At 43.8% G+C, this 13,612-nt stretch overlaps 1 protein-coding gene across 8 annotated transcripts in view; it reads right to left on the bottom strand.

Moving 5' to 3' along the window:
- Positions 1-13,612, bottom strand: part of LOC110496261 (MTSS I-BAR domain containing 1) — a 51,280-nt gene that overhangs the window by 6,554 nt on the left and 31,114 nt on the right. For 4 of the 8 annotated variants that reach the window (XM_021572049.3, XM_021572052.3, XM_021572051.3 and 1 more), the window contains exons 4-11: positions 10,050-10,134; positions 9,696-9,787; positions 9,025-9,099; positions 8,477-8,488; positions 3,773-3,930; positions 2,852-2,959; positions 2,569-2,666; positions 1,841-2,051 (exon numbers count right to left, since the gene is read on the bottom strand). In XM_021572049.3, coding sequence (XP_021427724.2) covers positions 1,841-2,051; positions 2,569-2,666; positions 2,852-2,959; positions 3,773-3,930; positions 8,477-8,488; positions 9,025-9,099; positions 9,696-9,787; positions 10,050-10,134 — 839 coding nt within the window. The remainder of the gene's footprint in view (positions 1-1,840; positions 2,052-2,568; positions 2,667-2,851; positions 2,960-3,772; positions 3,931-8,476; positions 8,489-9,024; positions 9,100-9,695; positions 9,788-10,049; positions 10,135-13,612) is intronic. The other 4 variants (XM_036952836.2, XM_021572050.3, XM_090208684.1 and 1 more) reach the window with 1 other exon arrangement.

The raw sequence follows: 13,612 nt of genomic DNA, 5'->3' as shown, positions 1-13,612 counted from the left end.
GCAAAACAGCTCGAGCTCAGTGAGGTTGGATGGAGAGCATTTGTGAACAGCAGTTTTCAGTTCTTTCCACAGATTCTCGATTGGATTCAGGTCTGGACTTTGACTTGGCCATTCTAACACCTGGATATGTTTATTTTTGAACCATTCCATTGTAGATTTTGCTTTATGTTTTGGATCATTGTCTTGTTGGAAGACAAATCTCCGTCCCAGTCTCAGGTCTTTTGCAGACTCCATCAGGTTTTCTTCCAGAATGGTCCGGTATTTGGCTCCATCCATCTTCCCATCAATTTTAACCATCTTCCCTGTCCCTGCTGAAGAAAAGCAGGCCCAAACCATGATGCTGCCACCACCATGTTTGACAGTGGGGATGGTGTGTTCAGCTGTGTTGCTTTTACGCCAAACATAACGTTTTGCATTGTTGCCAAAAAGTTCAATTTTGGTTTCATCTGACCAGAGCACCTTCTTCCACATGTTTGGTGTGTCTCCCAGGTGGCTTGTGGCAAACTTTAAACAACACTTTTTATGGATATCTTTAATAAATGGCTTTCTTCTTGCCACTCTTCCATAAAGGCCAGATTTGTGCAATATATGACTGATTGTTGTCCTATGGACAGAGTTTCCCACCTCAGCTGTAGATCTCGGCAGTTCATCCAGAGTGATCATGGGCCTCTTGGCTGCATCTCTGATCAGTCTTCTCCTTGTATGAGCTGAAAGTTTAGAGGGACGGCCAGGTCTTGGTAGATTTGCAGTGGTCTGATACTCCTTCCATTTCAATATTATCGCTTGCACAGTGCTCCTTGGGATGTTTAAAGCTTGGGAAATCTTTTTGTATCCAAATCCGGCATTAAACTTCTTCACAACAGTATCTCGGACCTGCCTGGTGTGTTCCTTGTTCTTCATGATGCTCTCTGCGCTTTTAACGGACCTCTGAGACTATCACAGTGCAGGTGCATTTATACGGAGACTTGATTACACACAGGTGGATTGTATTTATCATCATTAGTCATTTAGGTCAACATTGGATCATTCAGAGATCCTCACTGAACTTCTGGAGAGAGTTTGCTGCACTGAAAGTAAAGGGGCTGAATAATTTTGCACGCCCAATTTTTCAGTTTTTGATTTGTTAAAAAAGTTTGAAATATCCAATAAATGTCGTTCCACTTCATGATTGTGTCCCACTTGTTGTTGATTCTTCACAAAAAAATACAGTTTTATATCTTTAAGTTTGAAGCCTGAAATGTGGCAAAAGGTTGCAAAGTTCAAGGGGGCCGAATACTTTCGCAAGGCACTGTACTTCCAGCCACCACTGAGACCCCACAAGCCTTATCTTGTATCTAAGCAACACTGTAGTTGTCATACAGGTATACAATACGTAATCTACATGATCTACGTGCAGTGACTAAACACACACTTTGTGTGTGTGTGTGTATGCGTGGGTGCGCAATCAATCAGACCCAGGTGTGTGTTGGGTCTGTGAGCAGGGTGCCTGGCTGGTTGGGCTGCTGCTCACCCCTGTGGCCCTACTGGTCTAATGTAATGTGGGTTTGAATGTGAGGGTGACTCATCGAGATCTATCTGCACCGTTTCTCACAGTGACGCCAACCTCTGCTGTCTAATGAGCCCCGTTACCTAGCAACCTGGGAGGATTGTCTCTCACCAGCAACAGAGCCCAGGTGGGGAGAGTGAAGTGTCGGGTGGAATACAATGCCACCGTTACTGTGTGTGTGCATATGTTTTAGTTCATAGAGTATGTTGCTGCTTCTTAGCGGTTTAGGGTTTGAGGGGTGTTGATAAAGCAGTCGTAAACCCACAAGTTCCTGTTCTCGTCTCTCCGCAGTACCTGTGGGTGGGTGTCAGGGGGCATGGGCGAGGGCGACTTGGACTGGTAGGCATCCTGGGAGATGAAGCCGGAGTCGTGGGAAGAGACACTAGAAAGGCGGGCGGGGCCTTGCTGAGGGAGGGCGGAGCTCCGGTAGCGGTAGTGGGAGGTGGGGGAGTGGCAGTGAGAGCCGCTGGAGCGAGAGTCGCTGCTGTTGACGCTGTTCAGACTACTACGAGAGACAATGAGAGAACACAGTCTTTTGGTTACTATGGATATTGGTAACTGGTTCTCAACTGAAATGCCTGGTTAAACTAAGCAAATAGATAAATAAATATTGATTCAAAACAATATTTACATGTTAAGGTTTTTAAAATAATGTTACTAGGTCATTGCAAACAGCTACAGTTTGAACAAGTTACAGCGCCAGCCACAAGCAGAGGTTGCTAACAATCTCGCCTAGAACACAAATATGATGGTTTCTTTGGCCCTAACGCCTCACACTTCACATAAATTATTGAGACAGTTAACTCATTCGTTATGGAGAAGTTCTGCGGCCTCACATTTGTAAACATTCAGATTATGGCAAAAATGTCAAAGCTACAGTACCACCTCCAATCCACAAGATGGAGTAGGAGGACTGAATGCTAGGCTGATTCGTCACTCCCAGTCCATACTATGTTCTCAACCAGCGGAGAGGTTTGGGTGTAGTGGTGTAGTAGTGGTGATTTGTGGGCATGCTCACTAACCTGCACATGCTGGACTTCCTGGATGCTGTGGTGCTGGGGGAGGAAGGAGGGGTCTGGTAGGACCAGCTGCTCTCAGATCCCTTCAGGTCCAGAATGACCTTGGAGGAAGAACATCAGAACAACAAGCCCTATTTCTAGAGGGAAATGGATTTCCTTACCATTGTACCTCCAATCGTGTGAATCAGTAACACAGAGACACTAACCGTTATCCAGGACATGAGTGTAACATGCAAAAAGAGGACTATTTAAGCCCTGTCCTGAGAGTGCGGACCAAATCACTGACCTGCTCGCTGGCAGGGGGCAGCTTGTGGGGGTCCATGGTCAGAGCCTTCAGGTCGTCAGTGAGGGTCTGCAGGTGAGTGATCTCCCCCAACATGGACATCTCCTCTTCCTGATGAACAAGAATGGCGGGTTGGTGTAAGGCAGGGATGTCCAACCCTGTTCCCGGAGAGCTGTCCAACCCTGTTCCTGTATGTTTTCACTCCAACCCCAGTTGTAACTAACCTGGTTCAGTTTATCAACCAGCTAATTATTAGAATCAGGTGTGCTAGATTAGGGTTGGAGTGAAAACCTACAGGACGGTAGCTCTCCAGGAACAGGGTTGGAGAGCCCTGGTGTAAGGGATTGGGCTAGCTTATGAATGTGGTATCCATTTCAAATGAGATCTTGTTCTCCATTAACTCAATACTTCTACTTTTAGACTGTGAATTGAAGCAGGTCATCCCTCTCTACTGGGATTTTCCAAATCTCTTTGGAGAGCAAGATACACTGGCAATAGAAACACTTAGAATAGATTACATTAATCACGTTCACAGGTGCATAGCAGAAGCAAAAACTAAAGTAAACTGACCAGCGTGGACTACCGCCGGCTGTGTCTACTTCCAGAATAAACATTCACTAACAAATGCAACATTTGAGTCACGTACACCTTCACCAAAATAAAATCGCCAAATAGTTCACTTTAAAAGGATGAGATGGTTGTTTGGACGCGCAAAGTGCACTGTATATTAACGTTCATAACAAAAAACGCTGTTGGTTGGGAACTCACTTTATTGAACAACGTGATTGGTTCTAATGTGTTGGAGCAATTGTGTACGCGGGGTCCGACTTCATTTCTACATGCTTTCTTCAGCCCAGAACCCCCCCCCCCCCCTTAACAAAATGATGTGTGTTTGACTACGCAGACTGTTGGTGGGGGACTCACCACGACGGGCCTCAGCATGGAGACTAAGGTGCAGAAGCGGCTCCGCTCCTCCACCAGGGCCTTCCTGACCGCCTGCTTCTCTGTCTCCTCCAGAAGCAGGTACTTATCACTGATGTCCTGCATGGCATTGTCCAGCTGGGGCTGGATGTCCCCCCGGCCTGCGGCACACACACACACACACACACACACACACGCACACAACAACCATCTTTTGTTAGTTTTATCCTAACTTAGGGTTTAGGAGGGACAAGGTCTTTCTGAGTACACAGCAACATAATCAATATTCAGTCTCAAACCAGACAAAGGGACTGTGGCCGTGTGAGGTGAAAACAGCACAAAAAGACACCAAAGTCTCTTAAAGGTATGTTTTAATTGAACTGTTGTGGTTTCCAGTCGTCATCGTCATCACCATTAGATATATGGTTATATAGATATAACCATCAATCCCGTGCACTACTTCACGCTTAATCTTTTGATCACTGTGTCTGTGTGATCATAGACAATTTATATCTATTAGTACAATCCTCACAGTGCTATCTCAAGCACCAATCAAATTATGTTGTGGAACCGGTTGATGTTTACATCGGGGTCACACCCTCACAATATTAGACAAACTTAGGATTCGGGAACACACTGAAGAACCATCGCCTTAGGAGATGGGAGTGCATTTATGTAATCGCTCTTCACAAAATGGAGCATTGTTCTGATTTGGACATTTTACCCTCTCAAATTCAACCACTTAATCGTATCAAATCAGTGTCTTTGGTTTTACTGACATTCAAAAATTCGAGCCGTGTTTTAATATAAAAAGTGTGACTTTTTTATTTAAAGGTCCAATGCAGCCATTTTTGTCTCAATATCTAATTATTTCTGGGTAACAATTAAGTAACTTACTGTGATTGTTTTCAACTAAAATGGTCAAAAACTAACAAAAATAGCTTCTTAGCAAAGATCAATTTCTCAAGCAAGAGTTTTGCTAGGACTGTCTGGGAGTGGTCTGGGTGGGGAAAACTAAAAACTAGCTGTTAGTGGCACAGAGGTTTGGAACCAGAGTGGGAAATCAACTTTCTTGTCCACCAGCTACCGTCCGTGGCAGGTAAATAAAACAAATCTACCAGCCATTCAGATTTTTTACCAATTAAAAAAAAAATTTGTTGCCATAATTACACCAAAAAATTTTACATATAAACGGATGAGCATGATTTATGTTTTTCTAAAAAAGAATGTATGTATTACTAGTAAGAAGTAATGGGGTCTATTGCTTAATTTAATGTGTGACCTGCATCTTTAAACCAATGTTCAAATAAATAATTTACCCTGAACTAAAATATAAACGCAACATGCAACAATTTCAAAGATTGTACAGAGTTACAGTTCATATAAGGAAATCAGTCAATTTAAATAAATTCATTAGGCCCTAATCTATGGATTTCACATGACTGGGAATACAGATCTGCATCTGTTGGTCACAGATACCTTTAAAAAAAGGTAGTTAAATGGATCAGAAAACCAGTCAGTATCTGGTGTGACCACCATTTGCCTCATGCAGCGCGACACATCTCCTTCGCATAGAGTTGATCAGGCTGTTGATTGTGGCCTATGGAAGGTTGTCCCACACCTCTTTAATGGCTGTTCGAAGTTGCTGAATATTGTCGGGAACTGCATAACGCTGTTGTACAACATCAATCCAGAGCATCCCAAACATGCTCAATTTGTGACGTCTGGTGAGTATGCAGGCCATGGAAGAACCTTGAAATGTTCCGTTTACAGGAATTGTGTACAGATTCTTGCGTCATGGGGCCATGCATTATCATGCTGAAACATGATCTGATGGCGGTGGATGAATGGCACGACAAAGGGCCCCAGGATGTCGTCACGGTATCTCTGTGCGATCAAATTGCCATTGATAAAATGTGTTCATAGTCTGTATAAACCAATTTGTGTGTAACATTTGAGAGAAATAAGCTTTTGTGCATATGGAACATTTATGGGATCTTTAATTTCAGGTCATCAAACATGGGACCAACACCTATATTTTTGTTCAGTATAGATACAATAGTAAAAACAGATTGACAGCTCTAAAACCGAACATCAAGAATCAACAGAGTGCCAACCCTGCCACAAAAGGCTGATTGATATGGCTTATTCATTATTATTATTGTTCAGGGCTCTACAGTCTACGGCTATGCGGACAGTTTTTTTTACAAGGACTACGTCAGTAACTAGAAATGTAAAAGAACACAAATAAGTCTAGGAGAACAATTTACATATGAGTGTTTTAATTATAAGAAATTACAAAACGTTTTTAGGACTGATCCATGCTCAATCAAGCACAATCAGTAGGTGAGACAAAAATGTCTAGGGACAAGCCTTTACCGTGACAACTTGGGCACTTGCATGTCTGTGATGAAAAAATATCTGACTGTGACACCTTCCTAGCATCAGACAGTTGCAGCAACTAACCTAGCCTGTGAACAAAACAATGTAACTGGCCAAGAAACACGAGGGCAAAGTCACACTTTAATAGCCATTTTTTTGTCAATTCGACCAACTTCTAAATGTGGCCTTTGAAAAAATATATATCCCGAATCCTTTGTGTGACCACCCTCCAACATGGCTGGTGAAATAGACATTCTTACTCGCCAATGAAAAAAATCTACCCGCATTTGGCAGGTAGCAGGTGAACTCTTTCTTATTGGTCTATTAACTAATTGACCACCTGGTGATGCCACCCAGGCAGGCCAAAACTCCATCCCACAAAACAGGCTGAAATTTTAGTTTGGCCTTTTCAAACAGCTCTTACACTGAAAGGGCATTAAGAACACAACCTAAGTAGATTAAGTATCAAGACATTGTGTGCTAAAATGATAAAACTCTAGTCTGAACTTGTAGAGAAAGGTTCAATAATCTCCTCTGTAGGCTTTAATGACGTAAACATGCAATTAAAGTTTTACATTTCTTAGAAGAGCCAGTACTAGTTATGTGGTTAAGGCTTGATAGATGGAGGCCCTTCTTATTTTCCAGGGAAAGCACTGCAGAGGAATTCCTTCACAGGACACAGAATGCAACGTTTGGTTTCCCACAGTATTTACTGTGTGCTGAAGGATCACATTCGGGCATGTTGCTGCTCTCTATTTCACTCATAGAAATGCACCGGGGGAGTTTCCCTGTGCTATATAACAGGCTAGGGAGACTATTGAACCAGAGAGCTCTGACCACATCTGAGGTTCCTCAGGGGTCAGTTATCGGTCCTGTTTGTTTTGTCTTACATGTGAGATTGAAGCTGGAAATCAAACTCTTTTGACGGTCAGGATAATATGGCCTTGTTTGTAATCACAATAGGCCTTTTATGCTACTAAAACAGACAAACAGACTGGTTCAAAAGGCAAATGTCTTGTTTTTCGTTGTAATTGCAAATTATTTGTGTTTGGTGAATGTATGCAAAGGAGTATCATTCAAAATGTTGAATCATTCTCTCACATTGAATATTACAACATTCCAAACCTCTACAAACAAGAATGATATACGCCTAAACTCTACAAATGATGTAAACACGTATATCACAATACAAGATACAAACTAAGCTGTACTTGGTTTCATAACAGGCAGAATACGGTCAGGGTGAGACAGTGCAGGAGTCAGGTCAAAACATAACTCTAAACAACAAGCGATTTTCTTGACAAGCTTCTCACAAATCTATATAATGTCATAGCTGTCAAAGAAGAGGCCCTGATTGTTGGCTGTGACTGGGTTTCAGAGGAGATCTACATGTAACTGCCAAAAAAAGCAAACACTTGCGTAATTGAGGGATACAACATATATTGAAAGCAGGTGCTTCCACACAGGTGTGGTTGCTGAGTTGTATAAAATTTATAAAAATGCCCAGTTGCCAAAATGTTTGGCTACCATAGCTAGAAGAGATCTCAGTGACTTTTAAGGAGGGATCTCAAAAGAGCATTGTGTGTGTGTGTGTGTGTGTGTGTGTGTGTGTGTGTGTGTGTGTGTGTGTGTGTGTGTGTGTGTGTGTGTGTGTGTGTGTGTGTGTGAACAAAAACAAATACTTACAGGAGATTCTGGAGCAGCGCCTGAGACAGTTTTTCCACCACCATCTACAAAAAAACTAATGATGGAATTTATTGTGGAAGAATGGTGTCGCATCCTCCAATAGAGTTCCAGACATTTGTAGAATCTATGCCAAGGCACATTGAAGCTGTTCGGGCAGCTTGTGGTGGCCCAACGCCCTATTAAGACATTTTATGTTGGTGTTTCCTTTATTTTGGCATTTACCTGTATATTGGAGCCAGACAAATAATGAACTCCACAATTATTTACTGACTTTGCCGCAGTCCCGATCTCCCCTGATGATACAAAATTAAGCCACAGCCAAAAGCCCAAGGGAGTCAGTGAGGTATATTTGGAAGCAGACCAAACTCATGACACAGTGAGGGTAGTGGGTGGGGGAGGGGACCTCAGGGGAGACCGGAAGAGTAAGAGAAGCAGGGAGATTAACTATTTTGGGCATTCAGGAGATTTTTAACCCTTGAGTGAGGAATGTGACCGCACAATATGAAACAGACCAGTAGACAATGTGACAGGGTACATGGAGTGGGGGGACAGGGACGAGACCACACACAGGTGGGAAAGGTCAACGGAGGTCAACAGAGAACCGTGACACAAAGGGAGCTAGAGGGGGCAGCGACTTACCGAACACGTCAGCTGGAAAGAACAGGGGCGTGATCGGATGCAACATGGCAGTTGTTGGAGCAGAGAGGAGAAATCTCAGTCAGTTTAGACCCAGGAGAAGGGGACCGGTTCTTCAATGGGTACAGGTTGCAGAATTGTCACAGATCCTTATCATCTTGCCCAGTACATTAGACTTTGGCCCAAAATTGTAAAGATATAAGGTCTGTAATAAAATCCAAAGGATTTGCCAAGATGCAGCAAGGATTAGTGACTTGAGTACTATTCTATCCTATCCTGTTATTTGCACAATATAGTCCCTCCTAAATCCAGACACATAACTTCCCAAAATGATGTGTCTCAGCTGCCTCTCATCCCATTACTATTCTGACCCTTTGACAAGTCACCTGGGACAGTATGAGATGTATCTTGGTAGAATTCAGTATCAACACTTTAGTTTCCTTCCGCCACCCCCCAAAATCGGATTTAGCTTCAAAAGTCAAAGTCGTAAGTTCTAGTTCCAGTCGTAAGCAGTCCAAACCCGACACCAGGCATCCTCAGAGTCACCCTACCTTTCTTAGCCTTCTTCTGCAGCTTGAGAGTGTCGGAGGATTTCTTTTTGATCTCCTGACGGGCTTTCTTGTACTCTGCGGAAGGAAGGGAAACACAGTGGACACAACGTGTCGCACGTTGCCATTGTCAGTGCTTTGAAGTGCGGCAGCACACCCAAAACGTGGGCGACTCTTAAAAAGGAATAATATCTGATTGATCTTTGTTCTGAGCGACGCGCTTTCCATCCTACTGTAACTTCGTTATGATAAGCAGTGGCTGGAATCAAACCCTGCAACGAGGGAGCACCCTGTTTCTCTAAGGGGGAGAACTGAACTCCTAGGTTGGGGATTATTGAGCGGAGATGGGGATTGGGTTCGAGGTGGTTAGCTGAAGCACATAAAAGCACTATTTTAGTGTTAACTAAGCAAAGTAATGCCTTTAAACACAAAGAGGCTATTTCTAGTGATAAACGACTCCAGCATCTTTGTGATTTGATTGTTCTGACATACATGGATTATAAAGGGAGATATCTAGCTAACCATTATACTGTAGCACTGCAGGCAATAATGGGGTGAAGGAGTATAGACTGTAAATGGAGAGGTTTGAGAAAGTGTGTGTTGTAGTGGTAGGAGGTAGTACACTGTGTGTGTGTGTGTGTGTGTGTGTGTGTGTGTGTGTGTGTAGCCCCTACCTTTGGCGTGGTCCTTGTCCAGCGTGTTGGCCACTCTCTTCCACTCCTCCATCTGGTCTTGCAGAGGGTTAATCAGGCAGTCGATGAAAACCCTTGGGTGGGGATTTACAACTCAAGTCAAACAGAGCAGAGAATAACGATCTGTAGCAGCGAAAAATTGCTACAAGGCTACTTTTGGGGGGGGGGCATTCCTCTAGGTGTGTGGTGTGTAGACACTGTACGCAATTTCATCTCCATCATCTCTGCCTATTTCACCCTCTCCACAAAACGAGCTAAATGGGGCCCGTTCAGACAGAAGGATGGAAAAGAGAGAGAGAAAAAGGGCTGAATGAAGAGGAGGAGATGGGGGCTCACATGGAGAACTGCCTGAGCTTGGCCTCGATGCTCCGGTGCCTCATACACATCCTGGTGAGGGCTGAACCGATGTCTCTGGTGCCACCTGAAACCAGACCAACAACACAAGCTGTCAGGCAGAGTCTGTTGAAGAAGGATCTCGTCTCATAATATGTTATGACGATTTGTAATTCCCCTGTACAAATGATGGAAGGTTGTCGAAATCGCCGAACGGGTTCACGAGCCAAATCACAAACAGCCAGAGCATGCATAGAAGTGCTTTCGCGTTCAACTGGAATATCAACATGAATTTCAAGCCCAATCACTGATATGATCATTTACAGCCGATTCCAGTTTCAACCGCTTTGTGTTACAGCGTCAACAAACTGATAAGCAGTAAGAGTGCTACTGTGAAAAATACTGTAAGTGAAACCTAAGTATCTCATAACGTACAGTAGTTGGATGCTGTATCCCTGAGCAGCGGAGGCCAACATAACGGTACGCCGTCAATGACTCATACAGTGTCCAAATATGTACACGAACAGGAGAGTTAGTTCCACAGTGGAAGGCTGAAGCAACAGAGGCAGTGATTGGTCCTTTGGACAGGGGTCAAAAGACAGTCAAGCACACATCACTTAGCTGACTTGGTGGTTTCTCAAAATGCTACTACTTGTAACACACCCGTTCCATTTGGCCTGGTCTGTCTAAGTCTAGAACTATCAGGAGGAGCTTGCTAGGGGAGAGGTAGAACACGGTTCATTCCATCACTCACTGACACACACACACACACACACACACACACACACACACACACACACACACACACACACACACACACACAGAGCCGTAATCACTTAAGTGTGACCGTTAGGGTTTCTAGTGAAAAGCAAACAAAGCCTCTGACCTCACCTCTCTAGAAAAACAGGAGGGAGTAGAGGAGAGTGTGAAGTGTTGAAAAATTCCTTGCCAGAAGAAAAAGTTGTGTAATCCTCCACAAAGCCCCCCCTGGTTTCCCTGGGACAGTAAAAAAGCCACACCCCCTCCTGACCCCCCCCTGTGCTGACTGACTAGCACTCAACAGTAGCAGACTAGGAGTGGCTAATAGCTATGCAGGCACCATGGGACAGATGGCCACTCTCTCCCCCAGACAGAGACTCCCTCCTGGGCTGTTGTTCCTCGGACTTCAAGCCTCATCAGTAAAGACCCAGGCTGCTCTATGGAGGAGGAAGTTCTTCAAAAACATCCCATTATAACAAGTGGGTGTGTGATTCAATGGTGCAGTGGACAATGGAATGGCCAGATCCACTGTAACTAATCTATTTGGGTTTCATATTGCACTTCTGCACTTGCAACCACGGCTGATGACCATCATTTCAAACTGTGGGGATTACAGAAATCAGCTTGTGCATTTAGTCATTACTGTAAAAACAAATGAGTTTTTCTACAGTATTTTACCCAATTCAGTACAAGCTCGGATGATGTTTCTCAAACCAGATCCATTTCGTGCTCAAAATCCATGTCATCGCACTTGTCACTGATCTCCTAGGAAGTACCGTGATGCATTTCAATATCCATAGCCAGGGTTAAGTCGATGAATTATTAAAAAGACCATTCTTGTCAATTCATCCAACCAGGAACTGGAAGCTCATCAGCCACGGTTCACATTCTCCCTTCTCAAGTTCCCAGCTCCCAGCTTTTCATATCATCCTCATCCATCATTCACTAGGTTTCTGTGTATTGGCTGTCTGACTGTCATCACTCTGTTTGCATGACCCCTCTGTCATCCATCTACTATTGCATTAACAGATATATAATCATGTGCTGTGGTATGATATTTCCATATGTTATTGCACGGTATTTCTAACCGTTATTTCCATCTGCAGAGATTGGCCATGTAAAGCTATTGAAAATGAACCCTGGAGTTACATTATTTTAAAGGGCGGTTGGGGGTATTGTGTGACAGTATCATGCGCAGCTGTAGGATCTTAATATGATCAGCCTGTTGCAGGAGAACTCTTAAAAAGGCTTCTGAAGTTTGTCATTTCAAATTGGAAATGTCAAAACTTGATTTTCCCTTACCAAGAAAATGCACCGACCCCTACAATAAATGTCCACTGATTTTACAATCCACGTCATAATTCACTTCTCCTGTTGCAGCAGGATTATTTTCCTGCTGTAGAAAACGGGTTCAAATTAAGATCCTACATCTGTAAAGTGCTCCTTTAGCTCAACATTTGTTAGGGGGATTTCTGTTCACCACTCTCCTATTATGTGTCGTCCATGTCTGTGTGTAACACGGGGCTCTTTATTCTCAAGTACCCACTGGACAGTCAGATCTATAACTGTAAGGTTTTTCTCGTATAGGCACTTTACGCTGGCAAACTCAGAAGTTAGCTGCCGATGGATTAATACAGTTCTATCCTGGCAACTTGCTCCACTGCCATTCAAATCTCTACATTGTTGTAGAAGCAGTGAAAAGCTGTTTCTTTTCTAACGTAAGCGCCTCAGCGCCTTGTCAATGTGACAAGTCTCCTGCAAGTGACAACAACGAGAAGGGGGGGAAAATACAATGTTCCGCCCCATGATGCTCGAGGGTTGCCATGGAGACAGCAGCAGTCAACATAAATCTCAATCTCTCTCTCTCTCTCTCTCGCTCTCCGTCCTCATCCCTCTCGACATACAGAACAAATGCATCTGACTCCCTCTGCTGAATGGCATCCGTCTGTAATAAATCTCCAGCTCTTCCCCAATTATTATACCAGTCGTTACAATTCAACTCTTTCTCTACACTGTCCTTCGCTCACTATCTTACATAAGGAGTCGTGTTTATATGCTACAATACTTTGGTGGTGGTGTGTTTACATCTAATTGAAGTCCAGAAGAGGTTTGGAAAATTCCGGACATACTTCCTGCTCTACACACACACACACACACACACAGGCACGCGCACACACGCATACCAATCTCCTCACACCCCCACCACACGCGCACATACACACTGTCTCCTACTCCTAGTATGTGAAGTCCCGCCCCTACAATGCCAGTCTCAAAAAAAAATCTCCTGACCCCCAAATCTATAAATAACCCGATTGGTTGGCGCGGGGGGCTCTGGTTGCCAGGATCCCTCCTGAATAGCTGATGTATGGAATAGCACTCCTTATTAATAGCTGTGACATGGGGGCCCTGTGGCATGGTGAGCACTGCATTGCACCAACACCTCCCTTCTTTCTCACCCTCTCCTCACGCCCTCGCTCACCCTCCCCTTCCCTCTCCCCTTCACTCGCCTTCTGTGAGTTACCTCTTCTCTCCTCTTCTCTCCACCTCTTTGATGCAAGAGGAAGACTGCCTCTGGTATCTCCATCTGTCAGTCTGGTCTTTGTAGAATGACCTAGCATTTCAATAGAAACATGTAGACATAGCCTGTTCCTACTGAAGACAAAGGGTCACTGTGTATGCTGATGTATCATTTGTAGATGACAAATGATTCACCGACTGCGAATAAACTTAATAGGCAGACACTAACAACAAGCTTAAAATGCAAAGCTTTTTTTATGAGCTTTGTCGTAAAATATCGTAAAATAAGG

This window comes from Oncorhynchus mykiss, chromosome 18, assembly GCF_057628025.1.
Source record: "Oncorhynchus mykiss isolate SJ-2025 chromosome 18, ASM5762802v1, whole genome shotgun sequence".
NCBI lineage: Eukaryota > Metazoa > Chordata > Actinopteri > Salmoniformes > Salmonidae > Oncorhynchus > Oncorhynchus mykiss.
The sequence above is the reverse complement of the archived record's forward strand: the minus strand, read 5'-3'. Positions and strand labels throughout refer to the sequence as shown.